The sequence below is a fragment of the Aotus nancymaae genome, unplaced genomic scaffold, assembly GCF_030222135.1.
Source record: "Aotus nancymaae isolate 86718 unplaced genomic scaffold, 86718_ANA_hifiasm-v0.15.2.pri h1tg000041l, whole genome shotgun sequence".
In the NCBI taxonomy this organism is placed as follows: Eukaryota; Metazoa; Chordata; class Mammalia; order Primates; family Aotidae; genus Aotus; species Aotus nancymaae.
Window position 1 is genome coordinate 41,220,572 of NW_026988455.1, and position 25,033 is coordinate 41,245,604.

Genomic DNA, 25,033 nt, shown 5'->3' on the forward strand with positions numbered 1-25,033 from the left:
CCTGCTTCCTGCCGGTTCCCCGAAGGTGAAACATCCTGCCACTGTCTCAGAGCCTGCTTCCGTGAGAACCCATTCTGCGACATCAGTCCCATTGATCAGAGAAGTCTGTGTCCTCTTACTTTGTTGGTTTCCTTCTTAACTTCCTTTTACATCAGTTTCCTTTGATTTTTTTTTATGTTTCAGATAAATATCTAAAAATAAAAGTTTATAAAATTCTCAACGATAGGCCACACCACAGATTCAATCCCCCTACCTTTTTTTTTTTTTTTTTTGATTAATAGACTTTATTTTTTAGAGCAGTTTTAGATTCACAACAAAACGGAGGAGCAGGTATAAAGAGATCCCCTATGCCCCTTCTCCCCACTTGCCCACCCCACTATCAATCAACATCCATTTCGGTTGATTTGGGCAATAAATATAGATTGTGGAAATAAATAAGCCCTTTTTTAAACAAAAAATTTTATTAAAATAATGAATATGAATTTTTAATTGTTATTTTTAACATTTGAGTGGTTTGCAGCCTTGATTTCAAGAGATTCTTGCTGCGTGGCTTTGGGCAGACCCTTTAAATTTTCAAGTCCTAGTGTCCCATCTTTAAAACTGAAATAGGCCGGGTGCAGTGGCTCACACCTGTAATCCTAGCACTTTGGGAGGCCGAGGTGGGTGGATCACGAGGTCAGGAGTTTGAGACCAGCCTGACCAACATGGTGGAACCCCATCTCTACTAAAAAATACAAAAATTAGCTGGGCATGGTGGTGCACGCCTGTAATCCCAGCTACTCAGGAGGCTGAGGCAGAAGAATTACTTGAACCCAGGAGGTGGAGGTTGCAGTGAGCTGAGATTATGCCACCACACTCCAGCCTGGGCAACAGAGCAAGACTCCATCTCAAAAACAAACAAACAAACAAAAAACCCCCCAAAACGGAAATAATAATTATTGGGAGGATTTAATTAGACAACATAACCCATAACATATCCTAACTTCAAGCAAAGTGCCTGGCACTTAATACAAAAGATGGATATTTTTAATATAAAATTGGCCTAGCACAGGCCTCCTATGCTGCAACACATCACCCAAATGTGGTGTGACTTCAACAGAAACTTCTTTCACACTTCTGGAAGCAGAAGACCAAACTCAGTTTCACTGGGCCAAAATCAAGGTGTCAGCAGGGCCTTGCTCCCTTCAGAGGTTCTAGGGGAGAATCCTTGCCTCTGTGCTGGCATTCCTGGACTTGTAGAGGCATCACTTCAACCTCTACGTCCACAGTGGCATGGCCATCCCTCCCCGGTGTGTGCTAACCACCCCACTTCCTCTTATAAGAGTACATGTGACTGCAGTTAGGACCCATCTTGATCATCCAGAATAATCTCCCCAATTCAAGAAGACCCTTAATTGAATCACGTATGTGAAGACCCTCTTTCTATCTATATAAGGTAAAATGTACAAGTTCTGGGATTTAGAACCTGATATCTTTGGGGAGGGAACATTTTTCAGCCTAGCAAATGGGGTGACACAGTTCTGTCTTTATTAAGCACAGTCCTAAACATTTCACCTTTGGACCACGGAACCAGTCTTTTGTCCCTTCCAGCTTGTCATTCAAAACCATCTTCCTTATTTTGAAAACCTTTCCTCCCTTCCTCCCTCTCCCAGAAGGGACGGTGGCTCCAAAAGGCAGATGGGTGAAGTTTCTGTAAGATCTCAGCACTAGCCTGTGTTGCTGTTTTGGAGGCATCTTTCTAAGGTTTCAGTTAATTAGAGGATGCATTGCAGCCCTGTTTCCCAAACTTACGTATTCCACATACCTCTGATTCAGTAGATTGGGCGATGTCTGGCAATCCAGTTTTTTCTAAGTGCCCCAGGGGATACTGATCATCAGCCAAGATTTGGAAACAGTAATTCCTTATATGAAGTCCTGAACTAATAACCTCGAAATAGGGGATTCCCCTTCAATGTCGGGTGTGGCACGGTTACACGACTGAGTTTGGTGGGGAGGGTAATGAACAACCCTGAAAACAACTATCCTACCTGTACAGTATTCACTGAAAGAGTTTCCTGGATGGAAAAACTTCCAATTCCCAATTAAACTGAGGATGACAACGGCCCGGATTTGGCAGTCCTGCAGCTGTCACTAGCTTGGGACCTCGTGGGTCTGAGTGATCCAGCTCGGGCCGCGCCCTCATCCCGAGCCAAGGCTTTTCCTCTGTGAGAGCGGCGCCAGCAAAGGGGCGGGGTGGCAGCGGCAGAGCAGCTCTGGGCCGGGTGCCGGTGTCCACAGAGCGGTATTTTGGCACTGGGGTGGGCTGGGGCGTGGCTTTCAGCGCCACCTCTGCAAGCGGCCGCCACTCCAGAGTGGCGCGGGCAGGGGGCGTGGGAAGACCGAGGTATATTTATTCCGGCCGGCAAGCGAGATGCTGGGGCTGCTCCAAGGGACCAGAAGAGCTGCCCTGTGTCTCAGAGGAGGCTGGTTCTTCTGACAGCGCTAAGAACCCGGCTCCCGCGTCTGGCCAGGTGGGGGCGGTGACGGGACGCTCAGAACATTTGTTGGAGTGTGGAAATCCCTTTAGGGGTGATGGGGCGCAGAGTCTGACTCAGCCAAGGGTTGATGGGGTGCAGAGTCACGCTCAGCCGGGGGACTTTGGGGGCACAGTGTCAGGCTCAGCCAGAGGTGAGGGGGGCGCAATGTCAGGCTCAGCCAGGGCGTGACAGGCGCAGTACCAGCCTCATCTGGGGGTGCTGGAGGCATAGGCTCCTATTCGTCCAGGCGGGTGTGCGCGCCCAGCAAGGGTAGGAGCCTGCCCCGCCGGCCGTGCGCTCCGGCGCTGTTCTAGCGAGCGGCGGCGAGTGGCGCGCTGAGCCTCCGCTTTCGCAGCTCTCAGGGAGCGGGGCCGGCGGGAGGAGCCCGGCGGGGCCACCGCCTCCTCTGATCGCAGGCTCCTCCTCTCCCTCCGCCTCCCTCACGCTCCACCGCCCGCCCACCCGCCGGATCCTCAGTCCCCGGCCCAGCAGAGTCGGGCTGCTTGTCTGGCCGGCGGTGGCTGAGCGCGACCGTATCGAGCCGCGGCGCCCGCCGACCAGGGACAGGCGGGACTCCTGGGACTCCACTCTGCCCCGCGCCGCCGCCTCCTCCCCTGTTGTCGCGGGGACGCTCAGACCCGCGTCGCCCGGGCCACGATTCTCCTCCTCTTCCTCCCGGAGGGGAAGGAGCCGAGAAAGCCTAGCGGCGGCTCCGGGAGAAAACGAGCCGAGGCCCCTGCCCCCGAGACTCGGGGCTGGAGGAGGAGGAGGAGGCGGAGGGAAGTGCGCGTCACTCCCGGGAGGAGAGTATTTCACCTCCAGGCAGAGGCTGCGGCTGCCAGTTGCGTGCGAACGGCAGCTGCGGCGGCGGCGGCGGCGGGCGCCGGGACTCGAGTGGCTCCCTGGCCATGGGGAGGAGATCTGGACCCGAGGACGCCAGGGGCTCCTCTCCGTCTCTCTGGACCGCTGTGTAGGCACCTGAGTTAACGGACGCTAAGTGGGGTAGGGGAAGGTAAGAAGCGACTCAGTCACCCGGCCCCCCCTCCGCCTCGTTTGCTGCCTAGGGGGCCACTGCGGGGGCGCGGACCCGGGTCTCGCCCACCTTTTTCGCTGCCGGCGGCCTGGCCCGCTCCGGCGTGGGGCATTTCTGCAGAAATGGAAGACGTCCTCCCGCCCTTCCTCCGTGCGCCTCCTTTCCCGGTTTCATCTCTGGATTAAGACTGACCCGACTCCCCAGGAGTCAGTCCTCTGCGTCAGGAAGGGTCCTCGGAAACGGTGTCTTGATTTCTTTCTCTCCTCTCTTTTCATTACGTTCATGGGGAAGGGAACAATGGACCTTTCAAAGTCGGTGCGAACAGCCTTAAACTTTCCGGAGAAGGATGGGGTAACGGGATAAACCCCACAGGAAGCCGATTACAGTGAAAGGTTGATGGAATGTGCTTTGCAGTCCGGGCTTCAGTGCGCGCGCGCTTGTGCGTTTGGGGTGATCTTTGTCTCCTTACAATTCCCCCGGGTTGATGGGTCCTCCGCCCTCCGCCCCCTGCCTGTCTTTCTGTTAGCTAAGGTTAGGTGAGGCTTTAAAATCACGTGCAGCTTCCTTTAAATATGGGAATAGCCTTAACCCTGGACCCTATTCCCAGCTTTTCTCTAGAGAGTTGGGAGATCCTGGTAAAGGAGGGGGCCCTCTCTGTGGAACCAAAGTGCTGCTAATAGCACTCGTTACTACACCCTTAGCTATAAAACCAAGGTCCTGACTTCCCTGGATGCTCTGCTGAGAGTTGATGAGTGTCACCAGACCTCGCCCTGGAGCGGAAACGGCTCACTTAAATTCTCCGCAGAAGGTTAGGAAAACAGACTTTGATATATATCTCCTTTTATCAGCAGTTGGGGTTAGGGATAGCTGATAATTTTAAAAACTTCCATTGTGCACAAGAGGCACTCACTGCCTTGAGTTCGCTCCCCTTGATTCAGTGTGACAGTGTGATGCGCTGCTGCACAGTTGCATGTATTGAGATGTGCTGCTTTGCCCAGTAAAAAGTGAGAAGAATTTAGAGAGACTGGAAGAGGTAGAGGCTTCACCTGAGCTGAGGGAGGCCTGATCCTCCAGGGCAGCCAGGCAAGTCTGTTGGAAATGGCCCAGTGTTAAAAAACACATTTAAAACGGTTAGCCTTATCGTTCTTTGGTTGGCTAGAATGGAGCTACTCCTGTTTATTTGACCCTTGAAGGACGCTTGCACTTTTCAGAATTGGTCTGGGTATCATACTGTGGTTGTGTGTCTTTGATTACCTGTACAAAGGGTTCTTTTTAGTTTGCATTTCTGGGCAAAACAGAAGAATGTGCAGTAGGCATGTCCTCTGCTTAGTAAACATGGGGTAGCACTTTAGAGTGCTTTATTCTTCACGCTGAAATGACTCCCCCCAGCTTCTGTGCCCCTGCATTAGAGGATCAGTTGGGGGGAACTGGAAACGTGTCTTCTGGCTTTCTGTTCAGTCCTCCTGGCGCTGTTTTGTCTGATGTATGTGTGCTTAAAGGCTCAGAAAACTAAGATTAGAAGTGAATTCTGAGTCATCACCTGTTCTTATTAACTTGTGAATGAGATAGTGAGCCGAGGAGTGGCTTATGTGTGGATAGGGAAATAGAATCTGTAAATTCATACATGGTGCTTATCTGGATATTCTGTGTCACAGTTAATTATTTGAGTGGTCTCCTTCTTTGATCTAGTCTGTAACCAGTGACTTCAGAAGTGTCAGATTCATAACAGGAAGCCAGAATGGGGCAACACCTCAGTCATGTTCTAATAGGCCTAATCAAGTCTGTCCTCAAACAGCTACCAAGAAAAGACAAACTGGAGGGTAATGTAGTCTTGTGGGCCATTTCTTGAAGTTGACCTGGCACTACTTACGGCTACATGCTTTGGGGAAGTTTCTGAAATTGAGAAAGACAAACCACATTTTAGAAAGAGGAAACTTAATAATTACTACCAAATTCATGGTCTTAGACACACATGGAGTGCTGTATGTAAGTGCGTGTATTGTAATGTGTGCTCTAAAATATGTATGAGCATTGCATCATTCACCCACCAACCCACCCACCATCCATTCAGCTAGCACTTACTAATCACCTACTGTGGTCCAGACCCTCTGGAAGCACTCTCAACACTGGCTTTGTGGAGCATTCATGTTGGTAAAGAGGAGTTGGATAAAGTGGTTGCAACTGGGGAGGCCACAGAGATTGAAGATACCTGTGTTATTTGCATCTATAGCGATAATGCAATCTCTGCTGTTGAAGAAATGAGCGTAGCCAGGGACATAAGAAAGTGAACAACTAGAAGGTTCAATAAGTGCATGTCTGGGAGAATTATGCATAGAATGCTCTAAGAAGCCAGAGAAGGAACAGATTGGGGGTGGGGGAGCAGTTCTGTGAGAAATAAAATTTATTAAATTAGACAAAATAGTAGGGACTGAAAACTAGTGTCGGACGTACGGTCTTAAAATGGTAAAGATTGGAGGACTTGAAGTCAGACTTGGGTTTAAAACGAGGCTCTAACACTTGCTAAACATTTACTGTTGGGCAAATCCCCTAATCCTTCTCACGTTGTTTCTTCACCTGAAAAATGAGTTTTAAAATGCCTTATGAGAATGTTTTGGGGATTACATTTGAGTAAATTTGCTATATATTAATATATAATAAAGTACTATAAAAGCTAATGCTGTCTGGTATCAAAAAGCACTTCCAGAATTTTTTTTAAGGCTATAAATAGATATAAATCATAGCTTAATCAATCTGCTCTCAGCCACAGATTTTCATTTGATTGGCCCTTCCCGGAATGATCTGAATCCCATCTGGAGAGCAAGTCTTTAGACTTTTAAGCTAGCTATTGTCATCTGGTATTGCTCTCTTGTCCAGGCTTCTTCCCATCCCAGCCACAGGAAAGCTTTTCATTTCACTTGGGTTGTGAGCATTAGTGAGAAGAATGGGCTGTCTATTACAGTGTATCAGCTGAAAGGGTCTTGTCTCGTTTTGTACCGTAACATCCTCTCTGCCTCCCAAGCTAAGCTAGCCCTTCTACTTTCCTCTCTCTCAACATGATGAATATGGAAAAAAAAAAAAAAAAAAAAAAGAAAAGCTATGCATCTGCCTTTTTTGAGACCATGAAAATCCCCCTTACTAGTTTTCCCCATTTGTAAAGAGGTGTACTTTTCAACTAGATTGTTAAAGAAAGTCTATTTTCTCAATAGCAGCAGCTGCTGTCTAGGCGAAACTTGAATCTGTAAGCAATACTTGCTTTAGTTCTCCACTTGAAATGGACTTAAGCTCATCTGACATTTTAATAAATTGCCTTTGATAGAAATCCAAACTCAGATATTTAAAACTATCAAGTTAACTGTGCCCTTTTGCCAGGGGTAGGGTAGGGAGGGGAGGGGGTAATGAATGTAAATCAGTTTTCTGGACATTGCTCCATATGCTGAATCTTAGCATGTTGCTTGAAGAGACGTTAAAGATAATATTAAAAGAAGGAAGTTGGGACCCAGAGAGGCTAAATAATTAGGTAAGGTCATATAGTGAATTAACGGCGGAGCAGGGACAAGAACTCCTTTGTCCCTATTTCCAGTCAGCACTTTTTTTCTTTCTCAGATATGTTCTTATTTTATTCCTGTTTGGCTTTGTTAGCAATTTAATTAGTTTAATGGTCAGATAATTTGCATTTTGGCTTTGAAACTCATTGCGCTCAGGTTTAAGGGATACACAGGTATATTTTCTCATTTCCTACTACTTACACATGATGGTCGGGCGACGTTATTGTAATAAATTTCTGTCGAATGAGGAACTACGTGTAAAAGTAACACTAGCTTTACTTGTATTTTCTATAAACAGGATGAAAATTTAAAGTACTGTAAATGTGCACATTTTTTAGAAGAAGCCAGTTCCTGGAAGCCCTGTTCAGATTTGAATTGTGAATCACAGAATAAGAGCATACTAGAATATGTTTGCATGTTCTTTCTTTCCTTCAAAACTTAATGGCTGTAGGTCTTTTGTTTTCCTGGTACTTGCTTTGGGAAGCCTTTAATGTTGGTTGTCAGGGACTATGTTTAACAACTTTTTTATTGCATTCCTAGGATGTGCAAGGCACTGTGTTGGTTGCTGTGAGCGATACAAAGATAAATGAAGCATAGGGTTTTTATTAAAATGTCTTTTAAAAAAGGTGAAACAGACTCATAAACTGTGTATGTCTTAAAACTCAGAATTGCTATCTCCCAGCAAATCAGTCCTTTGATGTATAAGGCAAGCCTGCTTTGAAATTGTTATTATTAGGCTAACCTTGTAACCAGAATTGTAACAAGACATTTATTTTAATTACATGATGGTGAGTGATAAACCTTTTTACATTTGTTGTATTAAGGGTCCATTGTAGTTTGAACCATAAGTAAAAGTTCAACAATATTTGATAGGAATTTTATTTTATGAAAAGTTTGCCTGATAGAGATTGTGGCACTCTTAGCCCTAATATTTTTTTTAATATGGCTTTACCACTGGTTAGAAGTGTCATTAGGATGTTGTTGCCTGAAAGAGTTGAAATTTAAGACAATCCGTATTGAGCCCATGAGAAAAGAATTGACCTCTGACTGAGTTTCAGGTAAGTATCTTAAAACATACGAATATCCACTGCAAATGTGATATCATGGTCAGGTCAGATTAAGTCCCCCTCCAGTGTGCAATTGTTATCGATTTGGGGCTTTTACTTAATTATTGGTGTGCCCTTTGGAGACTGCAAACCTTCTGTTGTCTTAATGGTCTCTGTAATGGTGATTCACTTCTCTGAAGAATGAGTCATTTTTTCACATACAATGAAGTTTGGAAAGTTAATTATTGACATTTTAGGAATGGGAAAGATTTAGTTTAACACAGGGACAGATGCCTGATTCCTGTTTCAGAAGATATTAGAAAAATGAGTTATTGTGGTTTTCCTTTTTTTTAAAATTGTGGTTTGAAAAAACACAAAACATTAGAAAAAATTATTTCTTTGAGACAGGGTCTCACTCTTTCACCCAGGCTGGGTGCAGTGGTGTGATCATAGCTATCACAGCCTCTACCTCCTGGGCTCAAGCTATCTTTCCACATCTCAGCATTCTGAGTAGCTGGGACTACAGGCATGCACCACCATGCCCAGCTAATCTTCGTATTTTTTTTTTTTTTTGTAGAGACAGGGTTTCACCATGTTGCCTAGGGTGGTCTTGAACTCCTGACCTCAAGTGATCCTCCCACTTCAGTCTCCCAAAGTGGTGGGATTACAGGTGTGAGCCACTGCGCACATAATAACATTGCTTTTTAATGCCACCAGTGCCACCACTATTAAAAAAAAAACTATATATGAGGATTTAAAAAACATTATACTTGAACTGGGCTGGGCAGAGCGTGAGGTTGGCTTTAACCTTCAAGTGTTTCTTTTGCTTCCCGTTAGTGCTTTCAGCCCTTGGGCTTGTCACATAGCCCCTGTTTGCCTGCTGTGCTGCTGCTAGCCAGTATTTTTTTTTATGGCGGGGGTGGGGGTGGGGTCTTGTTAGGTTACTCAGGCTGGAGTGCATTGGCTCTATAGTAGTCCTAATACAGTATAGCCTTGAACTCCTGGGCTCAAGGGATCCACCTGCTTCGGCCTCTAAGTAGATGGGACTACAGGTGCACATCATTGTGCCCCTCTTCCTAGCCACAGTCTATCCATATTCAGCTAGGTGACGTCCAGCCACCATTCTAGTGCTGAGTATTTACTTGTTGGTCAGAAGTTCTGCCTTTTGATTCTGTAGCACCATTGAGTCTTGAACGTAAATTGTTGAGAAGGTGTAATATGGTCGTTTCGTTTGGCCTAGTTTTCACATGCCCTAGGAAGAGAGAGACTATGTTTTGTAATTTGGCCTGGAACTCACCTGCAGGTGACACCCTTTGGAAGAATATGAAAGACTTCGGTAGTCTGTCACCTCCTCCCTCTCATACCTTTTAGTCCCTGTTGGGCAACGTGTGGTCATTTTAATGGCAGAGTTCAGTGGAAGACTTTAGTTTACACATGCAAAGTAAGAAAGGTATTAGTAATAGTCTGACGCGCACATTTGGGTGAGTGCATTTGCCAGGGCTTTTAGAAAACTATACTCTCTTCCATTCATAGGGATGTAATAGACTCAAGCAACCCCCTCCTCAGCCCACTCTCTTTGCCTCGACATTCAGTTTAATTACTTGTTTACTTGTGTTGTCTTTCTGCTCTTTCTCCCCCTAAATGCTGAGCTGTGAGCGTCTTGAAAGTAGGAACCGTGTTTATTTTTTGTACAATTGGGTCTCTGTCTAGCAGACCCCTTTTCTCTTAAGAGATGCTCAAAACGGAACTTTTTGAAAAAAAAAAAACTGTTTGAAAAGGCTTTATTCCGAGTGGTTAAGGTTATATTAAAAATAGGCAATGAGCCGAGCACACTGGCTCACGCCTGTAATCCCAGCACTTTGGGGGAGGCTGAGGCAGGTGAATCACCTGAGGTCAGGAGCTCAAGACCAGCCTGGCCAAACATAGTGAAACTCTGTGTCTACTAAAAATACAAAAATTAGTTGGCATGGTGGCAGGTGCCTGTAATCCCAGCTACTCGGGCGGCTGAGGCAGCAGAATTGCTTGAACCCAGGAGGCAGAGGTTGCAGTGAGCCAAGATAGCGCCATTGCACTCCAGCCTGGGGGACAAGAGTGAGGCTTTGTCTCAGGAAAAAAAAAAAAAAAAAAAAAAAAAAGGCTATGTATTACAGAGTTGAAAGAAATAGTACACTTGGGTTCTGGTCCTCGCCCTGCCATTGATAGAAACTTTGCTACGATGCTGGATTGAACAACCCTGGATCACGTCAGTCTGGGCATCTCATTATTCATCTGAAATGTTTCTAGTGTGAAAGGCACATCAAAACATACTCCTGAGTTTCCTACTGTCATTGCATTTTGCTATCTGTACATCACTAGATCCTGAACTTTGGCAGGTCTTTGCTTGTTTTTCAAACATATCTCTGTTGTCTTTTCATTTTTCCCACCTTTTAACATTTTACCAACATAACTTTCTTGGCTTTTTCTTCTTGAGAAGTATTTTAATGCGTTGTCCCTGGCCCTCTGCAGAGAATGCAGCCCACAGGCAAGTCTGCCCTTTGCTATAACCTTAATTAAATCAGCCTCCCTCAGGACAGCCGGCTTTGGTTCTTTCTTTGGAAGGCCAGCTGCAAGCCTGGTGACGCGCCTGCACTCGCCATTGTGTGCCTCTGCACAGCCATCCGTCACTGCCAGCAGGTTGGAAGCCGCTCTTGAATCTTCCCAGCCAGTTGAGAACAAGGGCGAAGGGGGATGGTCTAGGATCACTGGGAAGGAAGGGAGAAAAGAGAACTGCTTTAGAATTAAGGAGAGAAAGAAAACTGAGAAATAATAATAGGAAAAAAGGAAACCGAAGTGAATAGAGAATGAACGGTGGGTAAAACGATCCTTTTCCCTTTTTCTAATTTTCCTAGTTGAAGAACAATATCTTCCTGCAATTTATCTCCTAGTTCTTTACTTCCACCTAGAGGCCCATGTTCTTTGCTCTCTTTTTATTTTTGTTTTTGGTTGGTCAAAGAGTGTTAGGTGTTCTTAATTGTTACCCTTCCTCTTCCCTTGGTCTTGGTCTGTGGTAGGTCTGCATTTTTTTCCTTTTCTGCTTTTCTTTTTTTGGCCATGATAATGCATTTTAACCTTTTGGCCGTATCAGCCTTATTGGCTTTAGGGTCAAACATTACTTCTCATGGACTTGTTTAACATCGTTGGAAAAAGATATGATTAATTAGTATATTTGGGCTTAGAAAAATTGGACAGCTGCCTCCTTTACCTTGCATAAATGACAGAAACATAAGAATGAATTTTAAATATTTCTTTAAAGTCATTTATTTCATTTTAAAATGTTTTCACTTGGTTCACTTTTGGCATTAAACATTATAAATAGACACTTTGTTTTCAGGGATTTATATTTTAACAGGAGAGTCCAGTGTAATTTGCCAAGGATATGTCCACTTTAGTGAAATTGTAGCTAAGTTGCTAATCTGAATTTTTAAAATATAGACCATAGGCGTTTATTATTTTGTTATCAGGGTAAGCAAACTCTTAGTATTTGTAGTTAATTTTTGTTTTTCCAGAGATTTACTTCCTAACTAGTTTTTTAGTAGTTTTCTAGCAAAAAGACTGGCTTAATACAAAACTGAGTGTTTAAGCAGGAAACACAAATCTTTCAATTTTAAGTAATACTTATTCTAATTCAAAAGCTTAGTATCTTTTTTTTTTTTAAGTAAATTTAGTCTTTTTAGGACTATAGGTTTGAAATATTCTGAAGAAGGTAAAAATACTTCACCCCAATATATGGCTCCCTGGTAAAATGAATATTTTAAATTAGAAGACTTTAGAGATCAAAAAATGCCTGGAGAGACTTTTCCTTTATCTACAGAGATAGGACTGACTCCCACACCCCCCAGCAAGGAGAACAATTATCCCAGCTTCTTTCACTGTTACTCATTATGCATTGCAGAAAGGACCAAAATCTAACCATATCTGAACAGACCCTATTCAAGATAAAGACTATTCATTTAAATTCCAAAAAGAAATATTTAGAAGTTAATTTCTGTCCCCCGATCCAGTCATTCTCCCTAGTAATCATTTATTGTCTCTCAATAGAATTCCTCCTCTTCTCATTCCCAGAACCTATTTTGCCAGGATCCAAGCCCTCATTCTCTCTGTGACCTCATATAAACTTCTGTGCCTCATTGGGAAGTTGGGTTTTCCTTTTGAAGGCTCCCAGGCGTATATATTAAATATGTCTTTTCTTCTATGACTCAATCTGCCTCATGTCAGTGAACTGTTAGGGAGCCAAAACTCCCACAGTTTCTTATGCTTTTGCTGTATTATATTTTAATGGGTTTTTGGGACTGGGGAGAGTATTTTTTTCTTTGAGGAGGGAGATTATCTGAGTGATACATGGTGTGAATCTAAAAGTCTAGAAGTCGAGTGTATACGGATGTTTATTATAACAATAGCTTCACTTGGGAGTATTATTCCCAAGTGATTTATCAAATGGATAAAGCAGGCAGGGGCATATAAACAATTAGGGGTTCTCAGTCCCTTGTCCTTTTACTTCATAGGGAGAGGTTTATAATTAAGAGTTGGTGCGTTTCCCTTCTACCTCTGAACATTGACCTGGCTACATAATAAAAGTAAAGTAAACAAGAGGTTGGGCGTGGTGGCTCACACCTGTAATCCCAGCACTTTGGGAGGCCAAGGCAGAAAGATCACAAGGTCAGGAGTTAAGAGACCAGCCTGGCCAACATAGTAAAACCCCGTCTCCACTAAAAATACAAAAATTAGCTGGGCACAGTGGCACAAGCCTGTACCCAGCTACTTGAGAGGCTGAAAGAACTTTCAGTTCTTTCAATTCTTTGAGAAGCGCTTGAACCTGGAAGGCAGAGGTTGTGGTGAGCCGAGATCGCACCACTGCACTCCAGCCCGGGCAACAGAGCGAGACCCCGTCTCTAAATAAATAAATACAACAAGGATCTGTGTAAGTAAACTAACTGCGCAGAGTGTCTTATTTCTTGGAATCATGTCAAACAATTGCAGGTGATTGTGACTCATACTGATTTTTGAGAGTTGAAGGCAAAAGACAAAAGAGCTGTGACAAGGGCAAAGTAATAATGGAGAATATGCCTTGTGGGACAGTGTGAAGGCATGTCCTGTGGAAAATCAAAATATTTTACCCCCAAATATCTTTCTTTGACATATTTTGAGATGGCTGTCAGAGAACAAGCAAACGGAAGTTGCCCTGCAAAGCTGTCTTTTGTGGGGGAAATTTGCATCTATAGAAAATATTCATGAATGCAGCCAGGCTTTCTCTTGTCCGGATCTAGGAAGGATTGAGTCTGATGCCTTGAAGATCTGAAAGAAACATTTGCCATCTCTCCTCTTGAGGGGTGCTACCTGTGAGGTTAATCTACATAACAAGACCACCTTTGCTAGCCAAGTCTCCTCACATAACCTGTCTGGCAGCTAAAACCTGATTTACTACCATAACCTGTTTTTGGCTGTGCTCTGAGCCTGCATTCTTTCTGATTTCTAGAAGGGAGATACATGCTTCTGTACCCCACCTGGGGGTTGGGTTTTCATTCTGAAGGCTCCTGTGTATAACACGTTAAATAACTTTGTGTGTCTTTTCCCCTGTTGATCTGGCTTTTGTGAGTTGATTTTTCGGTGACCTTCAGGGGACCCAGGTCCTTGGCCCCACACCTGTTTAGAGGTCTAAGGGTTTTCAATTCTTTGAGAGTATGCTGAGGCACAATTGAACAGATCTCGGAATGAAAGTTGACTTAATTGTTTCAACCATCTGTGTCCGTTTTCTCCTAAATAGTTGTATATCTAGATCTGGCATTTATGTTGAATTCTTTGCAGTGTTTTTTTTTTTTTTTAATGTATATTATCCTGTGTGCTCTGGAAATAGAATATGTAATGCATTACATTCTGCTAAACTACATATGAAAATATTCCTCCTTACCCATACACTTTGTTTCAACCTTTGTATCTGAAAACCTTTATAACAGCTATTTAAGTATACAATTTTCTTGAAAATATTGGTCACACTTAAATATTTATTTGAAACTTGGGGAATTAGAGGACCTAAAAAGTCTCCTTTGCTAAGGTTATTTTCTTATTGAACACTTTTTTTGTGTACAAGGTATTTATTGAGTTCCGTTTGTCAATGGACATAATCTGAATCTAAAACAAGACTAAATGAAACACCTACCCTAACCTTGCTTCCCCTCAAACAAAACCAAACCACCCAGAAAATCTAAACAGTGATCCCTGATGTTTATTCTTTGTTGTGTTCTTCTGAAAGTAGGAGGTTGGCAATGTGGAATTATTAATTGAAAATTCAAGGCAGTTAGAATCTGGTTAAATATTTTATTAGGTCAGAAGTACAAATAATTATAGTAACATCTGTTTTCATGATGATTCATGCTCCTCTTTTTACTTTTTGGGCATGCTAGTGAATGTGTTAGAAAGGTCTTCTAAGATCTTAATAAAAAGAAAATATTTCTTAGTCAAATTTTGGCCAGTTGTACTCAAACTCTCAGAAAGCAAAGATTGTAACTTGACCCTTAGGTTGAATATTGTTTAAAAAATTATGTCCTCGATCGAAAAACAACAGACTTGATTAGATCGTGCCAACTTCTTGGCTATTCCTATAAGCCTGAATCTTCCATTAAAAAATTTAGTTCTCTTAAAAAGTCTAGGCATGATTTGAAAGAGCTTAAACGAATAAAAAGTATTGTATTTTCATTAGTTGTTCAATATGAAGGGATAATGGGACCAATATGCATTTCTCGACGTGATTGTGTGGCTATGGGACCTTCTCTGCATTGGGTTGGAAGGGCTAGATTATTTGGGGGACTGATGATATGTCCTAGGGGGGCAAGTGTCCTCAACTGCCATGTAAGTGACAAGTACCTTTGTCTTGCATATTAACATCTCAGCAGCAGAAAGAACATTAAAAGCCCTTTTAAAGAGCTCCTGCTAGTTTTGAACTGCTGCCGCTTTCTCTGTATTGAGAAGCTTTTCTCTTTGATCACAGCATTTATTGGCTGTCAGCATAACATTATAAAGTGAAGTGGAATGTTTCTTTTTGCCTGTGTGCCTACTGCATTTCATTATGTGTCATTAAAACTATTACAAAATATTGTGAAAGGTTGAATTTATCTAGGTAGTTTGCTGCTCTTTATCTTTGGAATTCCTTCCTGCAATTGTTAATAATACCTTTTAGTCACCTATTAGTTTTCATACTACAATTGCATTTTATAAAAATTCACCCAGACTTCTTTTGCTTTAAGTAGTGTTGTTCTCAGTTTTCTCCTGAATCAGAGAAACTAATATAGAAATTAGTCGAATTTCTCAGGATGTCAAAGAAGGATTAAATAGGAAATTTCTCTCTCTCTCTCTCTCTCTCTCTCTCTCTCTCTCTCTCTCTCTCTGTGTGTGTGTGTGTGTTTGAGAGAGAGAGAGAGAAAGAGAGAGAGGAATCTAGTTCAAGAGATTCTTTGGCAGTATGCTTGCACAAAATTAAATTGATTTCTGAATGAAAGTGGACTTAATTTTTTCAACAATTTGTTTCCTCCCCAGTAACTATATATGTGTATGTGTGTGTATGTATGTATGTGTGTGTGTATATATGTATACAGCTTGTATTTATATATAAAGCTATATATATATAGCATTTTTGCTTAATTTCTTGGCAGGAATTCGTGATCTAAATTCAACAGTCATTTGTTGAATATGTACTGTATAAAAGCTTTTGTGAGGATACTAATCACTCCTGGTCTCGAGGCTTATGGTCTGCTGCAGATGAACAAGCATGTAAATTAGCTGAAACATAAGGCTGTTAGATATAGTGAACCCCCAAGTTTCTCTTCAAAGAATTAGTATGTCAGTATGTTCAGCTCTCTTATTCTTTAATTCCGTATTTTAAAGTTTAACTTCCTTGTAGTTCCAGTAAACAACCTTCTCCACCAGGTCTAATCAGTAGTTCACATCTGTTACCCGGGCCCCTAGCTCCATCCTGACTCATCCTGGTCACCTGCTCCAGTCACCTGCTCTGGTCACCTTTGACCTAGGTCACTCCTGGCTACCTGCTCTGACCCACCAGTAACCGTCCTTCCTGCCAAACCATGCACCCTGCCACTCCAGCTAGGACCCCTACTCTCTTTAAAATAGCCAATTGGGATAGTCTAGCTTGTGCCGTCTAACCCTAGCCAAAAGGGGAATGACACAGCAGTAGGGATGACCCCCATCAGGCATAAGTACCCCTTCCCCCCTTGTCCAAGCCTGCGGCTGCCATTGCTCCACCCTCGCGCCGCACCCTTCTACAGAAGTAAACTGCCTTGCTGAGAGGATTTATCTTCGAGTGCTATTTCTTTTGCTTCATTGAAATTTTACTTGTAACAAGGCAAAAAATAAGATGATCCTGTAAGAGGTTTTTTTTTTTTTTTTTGGATAGAGTCTTGTTTTGTCACCCAGGTTGGAGTACAGTGGTACAGTCATAGTTTGTTGCAGCCTTCACCTCCCAGGCTCAAGTGATCCTCCTGCCTCAGTCTCGTGAGTAGCTAGGACTAAAGGCACATGCCACCGTGCCCAGTTAATTTTTTTGGTTTTTAGTAGAGATGAGGTCTCACTATGTTGCCCAGGCTAGTCTCAAACTCCTGAGCTCAAGTGATCCTTCTGCCTCATTCTCTAAAAGGGCTAGAATTACAAGTGTGAGCCACTGTGCCCTGCTAATTTATGGAAACTTGAGAAGGGTTCATGGATGAAAGCATTAAATGAGAATAGCTCAATGTTCTTAAAATCATGCCTCCTCTTTTTTTTTTTTTTTTTTTGAGATGGGGTTTCACTCTTGTTGCCCAAGCTGGAGCGCAATGGCAGGATTTCAGCTCACTGCAACTTCCACCTCCCAGGTTGAAGCAATTCTCCTGCCTCAGCTTCCCGAATAACTGAGATTACAGGCATGTACCACCACACCAGCTAATTTTGTAGTTTTAGTAGAGACGGTGTTTATTCATGTTGGTCAGGCTGGTCTTGAACTCCTGACCTCAGGTGATCTCCCTATCTTGGCCTCCCAAAGTGCTGAGAATACAGGCATGAGCCACCGCACCCGGCCTTGTGGGTTTTTTTTTTTTTTGTAGCAACAGTGTTCCCAGGCTGGTCTTGAATTCCTGGCCTCAAGCAGTCCTCTCACATTGGCCACCCAAAGCACTGAGATTACAGGTGTGAGCCACCTTGCTTGGCCAAAATTATGCCTCTTTTTATAAGCTAAAAAAAAGCATGATTTCCTTTAATGTTATTAAAATCTCAAAATAATTACTGTCTGTGTTTAGTTACTGTAATTTATTACCAAATAAACTGGATGCTCTTGCCAACTATACGAGTCTCTCACCTCGAACTGCTTTTGAGGTAATATACCTGTTTTTTTTTTTCCCCAAGAGAATTTAATTTAAATAACAGTGAGTTTTTTTTTTTTTTATTTGAGACGGAGTTTCACTCTTGTTACCCAGGCTGGAGTGCAATGGCACGATCTCGGCTCACCGCAACCTCCGCCTCCTGGGTTCAGGCAATTCTCCTGTCAGCCTCCTGAATAGCTGGGATTACAGGCACGTGCCACCATGCCCAGCTAATTTTTTTGTATTTATAATAGAGACGGGGTTTCACCATGTTGACCAGGATGGTCTCGATCTCTTGACCTCGTGATCCACCCGCCTCGGCCTCCCAAAGTGCTGGGATTACAGGCTTGAGCCACCGCGCCCGGCAATAACAGTGAGTTTTTAAGGTATCTTTTTGTGAGGGCAACTGAGAATTAGCCAAAAGCACTAGGTATTTTTTGGAATGCTTGTGTTTTTCCAGCATTTGTATTTTTTTTTAAAACAGCATTAGTATATTTTAAGTTGGTATGTTTTCATAGTCTTAGTAATTTCTTTATTATCTAATTTAATATTTGCCTAAATTGCTTATGCAGTTTTCTAATTGCTTTGCTTATTTGCTTGCTTGATTCATAACCAAGCCTTTTGTGATCCCACTTTTCATAATCCAGTAAATAAATACTCACAGAATGACTCCCTCAAGGAATACCTAAATACCAAAAATTATGCTTTAAAAGCTTTGTGGAGTACATTTCCCATTTTAATATGAATGACTTAGATTATCCCCATTTTGGATTATCTGTCTTATTTTAGGTGTTGCCACAGTCTGTAGTTGGTCTAAAAATGTGTCATAAAGTACTCATGTGCTCCTTCTGCATAGCATGTGTTTTCCACTAGAAATACGACGCTTTAAAAAAATAGCATGTGATACAAACTGAGCATTAAAGTGAAATACTGGTCTGTAGTGAAATTATTAAAATGGCGCCTAATGTTTGCCTTGTAAGCCAGAGGAAACTCTTCATCGTCTTTCCCCTGGTAGGCTCCTCCTTTGTTCTCAGGTCCCCAGACACAAGTACTAACAACTTTGGAGATTAAACAGCCATTGTTGAGATAGCCTGGGAAACTTGGTCAACTTCACTTGCCTTCCAAACAAGTGATTTAAAATGGAATTTAGGAATTGCATTTCTTGGGGATGCTGTAAATCTTTTGTCTGTACACCCCGTAGTTCCTACCATAATCCTCTAATGATAGCAAGAGCTCACAGTTAGCTTACTGAATGAATGTCAGTTTTTTCCACGAATAATTTAGATCTATAATTATCAATCGATATATTTTAAAGTAATTAATAGATAATATTATGCCTGAAGTAAATCTGCAAACATAAAGTGAAATCCTAAAGCAATATATTTGTATCTTATATTTTTAAAAATCGGAATAAATTGAAGGAGCTGTTTAAATATGATTTTTTGGGTTATTTTATTCTAATATATGGTGCAACACCATATTACCTTTTAGGAAAAGAATCTTATATTTGCTGCTTATACATTTACATGGTTTTCAATAAAATAGAGCTAATGGATTCAGAACATGTGCATAGACACACAAATATTTTGCAGGAGCTTTAAAGGAAAAACACAACCATGTTTAGTTTTGATTTATTGACCACTTTGTTTGTGACAGATGCCATCTGAATTTTCATGTTGGGATCCATTTTTTGACTGTGAAGACGTAAATTATTCCCTGTAGGCTGGTGACTTCATTTAGCCTCTCATGCCTTTTATTTTGTTGTGGATACATCTGGAGACCCATTATCTCCCACCGAAGACCCCCACCCCCACCAGCCTGTTAAGTAATAACAATCTTTCTCACCCTGAAACAATAAGGTATCAGATGATTGCAGCCTCAGAAACAAAAGATTCCCACTTCCTTTCAGAGCAGATTAGGGCTGTGATTCCCCTCCCACCCTGGTGAACTGACACTCAAGACTATCTACTTTAGCCCTTTCTTTGTTAAGAGAGGATGATAACGGGGTCTGTATTGTACTCTTTCATTTGTTCCAGCAGGATATCTCCATTATTTTGGTCTGCTGCTTGGCACATGCAGCGGTTCTTCAATAGTACCTTGAATGGTGGTGTTTTTCTTTTGTCATGAAGCTTGAGCTTCATCTAAATAATTACTTTTGTTCAGAAATCAAACCCCACAAACCAAGTGTTTTTGACAGACACACTGACTCTGAGAATGTTCTTTGCCCCGTGTAAAATCAGCATCAATCCCTGATTAGATTCTCTTTCTGCCCCCATTAATTCCCAGGTCGCTTGGGTCCTGGGAATTGCTTGTTTGTGGCTTCTCTAATGACCACTTTGTGTTTAATGGGTTTGCTGATAGTTTAGAGCAATTTGGAAGTACTTTATGACTAGAATCTTATTCACTGTTTGGCAGAAGATGAAGGGGATTAATTGTAAGGGTATTGAATGAAGTCAGGTGACTCTGACATGCTCTAGTTGTTAAGGAAGGGATGTAAGAGGTTAAACACCATGTTTCTGAAGCCATAGAGCACACCATATATTTATCCCCTGTCATTGCCGTAAGAAGGATCCTTCCTTCCTTCCTCCCTCCCTCCCTCCTTCCCTCCTTTCCTCCCCTCCCTCCCTCCTTTCCTCCCTCCCTTCCTTCCTCCCTCCCTCCCTCCCTCCCTTCCTTCCTTCCTCTTGGCAATTTAACAGAGTAAGGTTTCATTCAAAACTTATTTTTTCATTCAAAAACTTGTAAGTGCTCACTATAGAGAACATAAAAAATTGAAAAGGACTTCCCTGTTTTGGTGTGTCAGCTTCTGTTAAAAATGAAGCATGTATAGTTTATAAAATTATGTTTGAAGAATTCCTGAGAAGATTTATATGCCTTTCAAACTCAGCACTCTGAGTTCTAGTGATACCTTTGCAAAACTCATTCTTTGCCTCAATTGTTTGGAAAGACACGGTGTAAGTTAAGAGCCTAAACTTTAGAGTAAAAATACCTAGGTTTAAATCCTGGTTCTCCTCTGTATTAACTGTGTGATCTTAGGGGAAGTTAATTAACCTTTTTGGGTCTCGGTTACTCTCATGTGTAAAATGGGGGTAATGGCATCTACCTTATAGATTTGTTGTGTTAAATAAGTGAATGAATACACATAAGGCACTAATTGTGTTAGCTATTTTTATCATCTTAACCATAATATTTAAATATCTGTTTTTTTCCAGACAAAATTTGGGGATTTAAAGAGACAAGATAGACTTTAGACTTTCTCACCAAATGAATTAACAATCTATATAGTTAAGTGATAGCACAGATAGAAATACTTAATTGCTTAATCACTAAATAAGTCTAGTGGGGAAATTAAAACATCCACACATGAGTGCCTATCTACTGGAACTTTTTTAGGGACACTTTGGGTCCTCACGACACATGGACTTTTATCTTCAATTTGAAGATAAAATAATGATACTCAAAGTGTGACCTGCTTCAGGATCACCAAGATATATTTTTTAAAAAATGTAAAATCCAGGGCCCTCTTTGCACCAGCTGAGCCAGAAATACAGGGCAAAGAGCCCAGGAATCTACACTTTTAGCAAGCTTCTCTGATGATTCTTATGCACACTGAAAATAGAGAACAGTTTGCATAGAACAGAGGCTCTCAACCTAGATGTTCATGAAAATCCCTTGGGGAGCATTTAAAAGCTACAGATACTTAGATCCCAGGGACAGCAATCCTGATTTAATTGTTTAGGAGTGGTGCACTGAGCATTCGCCTTAGCAGGTGATTATAGCATGCAGCCAGGGTTGAGAAGCAGTGACAGTATTGTCACACAAGTAGTGAAGGTGATTGTCACACAAGTAGTGAAGGTGATTGTCAGGGATGTAAGCTGACTTGATATTTTCAAAAAGTCATTATGATGGTTTATCAGGAGCTGGGAAAAATGGAGAGTTACTCAATGGATATAGAGTTACTGTTTGGGTTGATGAAAAGTTCTGGAAATGGATGGTGGTGATGGTCACACAAACTTTGTGAATGTATTTAATGGCATTGAATTGTACAGTCAAAATAGTTAAAATATAAGTTTATGGTATGTTTAACACAATTTAAAAAGTACTTTTTAAAAACCATTTACAATTCACACAGTCTGGCTGGATGCTGGGACTCACGCCTGTAATCTCAGCACTTTGCGAAGCCGAGGTGGGAGGATCACTTGAGCTCAGGAGTTCGATAATAGCCTAGGCAGTATGGCAAGATCCCATCTCTACAAAAAATTTAAAAATTAGCCAGCCATGGTGTTATGCGCCATGTAGTCCTGGCTACTGGGGAGGCTTAGGCAGGAGGATTGCTTAAGTCTGGGAGTGTGAGGCTGTAGTGATCTATGATCATGCCACTGCACTTCAGTCTGGGCAACAGAGTGAGACCTGGTCTCTAAAAAATAGAAATTAAAAAATAGTAGTTTCTAAATTTTATTAAAATTAAAATATTCACATATTGAAGCTTAATTTTTTTCCCTTTCACAGTGACAGTGTATCATGTATGCCACTGATTCCAGGGGACACGCCCCTGCTTTCCTCCAGCCTCAGAATGGAAACAGTCATCATTCATCCGGCTACGTTCCAGGGAAGGTTGTCCCATTGCGTCCTCCTCCCCCTCCAAAGAGTCAAGCTTCAGCCAAATTTACCTCCATCAGACGAGAAGACCGGGCAACCTTCGCATTCTTACCTGAAGAACAGCAAGCCCAGAGAGAAAGTCAAAAGCAAAAGAGACACAAAAATACTTTCATTTGTTTTGCTCTTACTAGTTTCTCATTTTTTGTTGCACTTGCAATCATTTTAGGAATATCTTCAAAATATGCTCCAGATGGTAAGTTTGCCTGTATGTACATAGAACATATTCTAGAAGAAAAAAGAGGAGGAAATAGTAGAATACTTAAAAAAAATTTTTTTATCTTAAGTTAGCCCTAGCTAACTAATATGCAGTTAGGTAATATGAGGTATAATTTCTAATGAATGAGAGCAATTGTTCAATAATCTGTTGGAAATGATACAATTAAATGATTGCTCTTTCTGTCCATTGTGATGCTTTGTTCCAGTGCTCAAGAAGGTCTTGGAGCACCTGTTTTGGAAATGCTTTCAGAGCCTTCACTAAATTCTTATGGTAGGTATGATTTTTGGACTGTTGCGAGTTTTTTTTTTTTTTTTTTTTTCTTTTTTTGAGGCAGAGTCTCATTCTATGGCCAGGCTGGAATGCAGTAGTGCGATCTTGGCTCACTGCAACCTCTGCCTCCCAGGTTCAAGTGATTCTCCTGCCTCAGCCTCCCGAGTAGCTAGGACTACAGGGAAGTGCCATCACACTTGGCTAGTTTTTGTATTTTTAGTAGAGACGGGTTTCACCATGTTGGCTAAGCTGGTCTCGAACTCCTGACCTCAAGTGATTTGCCCGCCTTGGCTTCCCAAAGTGCTGGGATTACAGGTGTGAGCCACCATGCTCGGCTGCAAGTTTGTTTTGGTTATAAATGTAGTGAACTATATTTAATTTTTTTTTTGAGTAAGTGACTACAAATAATAAGATTTGTGTGTGTGACTTGAAATGGGCTTGGGAAGCAGTTCCAAAGGAAAAGTTTCAAATATTTTTGAGTAGCAATATACCTCCTGGAAGGGAAGCATCCTTTAGGATAAAAGTTCGGCCGGGCGCGGTGGCTCAAGCCTGTAATCCCAGCACTTTGGGAGGCCGAGGCGGGTGGATCACGAGGTCAAGAGATCGAGACCATCCTGGTCAACATGGTGAAACCCCGTCTCTACTAATACAAAAAATTAGCGGGGCATGGTGGTGCGTGCCTGTAATCCCAGCTACTCGGGAGGCTGAGGCAGGAGAATTGCCTGAACCCAGGAGGTGGAGGTTGCGGTGAGCCGAGATCGCGCCATTGCACTCCAGCCTGGGTAACAAGAGCGAAACTCTGTCTCAAAAAAAAAAAAAAAAAAAAAAAGTTCTGGCATCTTTATCTAAATATCAGTCATTTCTTCCTAGTTAAATATTATCCAGGGAGATTTTAATTTCTTAAATGGTCTTTTCAAGTTAATGATATATCAATACTTTGAAAAGTTTTGAAGAAGTTGGTTGCCAGTCAGCCTTAATAGAATACAAACAATGAATTGCCTCATAAAAGAATACCATCCATCTGTCTAAAATCAGAGGGCTCGGGGCTGTGAAGAGAGAAGCAGACTCTTAATAGTCTGCACTGGGTACCGTATTTTTCTGCATTTTTAAACAAAGTCTACAACAGATTTTTGTCAAGTTAAATGCTTCCTTCAGTGGCTATAACGGTTCAGAAGCATTTTACTACTTATAAGACTTACGAATATTATATTATTTAGTTTTCCTGGGTGCTTTAAGGGATTTTTAAAAAAAATTTAAGGTTCTGGGAGAGGTAGTGCTAAATACTTCTAAGAAAATAAACCTGAAATGAGAGAGACATGCATATTAGTATCCTTAGGGACCAAACTAGTAGAACACATTATGAACTTATAACGTTGATTTCCATTGCATGCCATATGACTTCCTCTCTCCTTTTCCCAGCTGAATAACCAAGTTCTCTATGCTGATTCATAATAACTAAGTTCGCTGTGCTGATTCATACTTCCCAGCTATTCTGCAGTAAAGGGATGCTAGACTAGGGGGAAATCAGAGCTGAAGTCTGTGGCTTTGATTGGTGTTTTCATATTCCATCTAAAACAGGGCATTGCTGATGTGGTGCCTCGAATCAATGTTCTTTGTTTCACATTTTGGCAATATAAGTGCAGATCATCAGTGGAAAGATCTGGTATGCTGAAATATTTCAGGGACAGCCTGACTGTGGTTATTGCTGTTACATAACTTTGATAATATAACTCACTGCTCTGCAAGTGCGTAGCTGGGAAGGTGGGGCTGGCTGAGCTATTTTTCAGTGCTTAGTACAGACCACAGATTTTCTCATTAAGTGCATTTTACTGGAAGGAAATAGACTGGAATTTTTGGTGATGGTTCTAATGAAGCATGCTCTCCTGAGGAATAATTATAAACAATTAAGAGAAATTATATAACCATTGAAGTAGGCTCCAGATCTCAAAAGACTGGATTTCCTTCTTCATAGCTGGGTACAGTGCTTGTTATAACACTATGGAGAATTTCAGGTAGATGTTTTATGGAAAGAGGGAAGTAGAAGAAAAGTTCAAGGAATCCTCGTTATTAAGTCAAAACAAATTTAAGAGTTTTTTTTGTTTCTTTGATGGAAAGAGAAGCTTAAAGATTGTTTTTAGTGTAATAGTATACTCATTGACTTATCAGGAGCATTAAATATCACCAGTTATGAAACTGCTGTGAGAAAACTGAATGCCATGAAATAATTTCCAGGGATATAACTGATGAGACTAATTTTAGCTGTGGTTAATAACACCTTAAAGAGAAAGCATAAATCTCGAGCATCGGAAGAGCTCAGAAACAGGAAGATGTTTGCATTAGTGTTACGTAAGTTCAAAATGAGGAATCTTT

The 25,033-nt window shown here is 41.8% G+C and overlaps 1 protein-coding gene across 4 annotated transcripts in view; it reads left to right on the plus strand.

The window, feature by feature from the left end:
* The first annotated feature begins 2,490 nt into the window (after positions 1 to 2,490).
* CEMIP2 (cell migration inducing hyaluronidase 2) overlaps positions 2,491 to 25,033 on the plus strand; it is an 85,198-nt gene continuing 62,655 nt past the window's right edge. Inside the window, exons 1-2 of one of the 4 annotated variants that reach the window (XM_064361654.1) lie at positions 2,491 to 2,510; positions 22,027 to 22,369. In XM_064361654.1, coding sequence (XP_064217724.1) covers positions 22,039 to 22,369 — 331 coding nt within the window. In that variant the 5' untranslated portion in view covers positions 2,491 to 2,510; positions 22,027 to 22,038. Of the gene's footprint in view, positions 2,511 to 3,221; positions 3,529 to 10,880; positions 10,988 to 22,026; positions 22,370 to 22,598; positions 22,664 to 25,033 lie in introns of those variants that run through there. The other 3 variants (XM_021669262.2, XM_064361653.1, XM_064361655.1) reach the window with 3 other exon arrangements.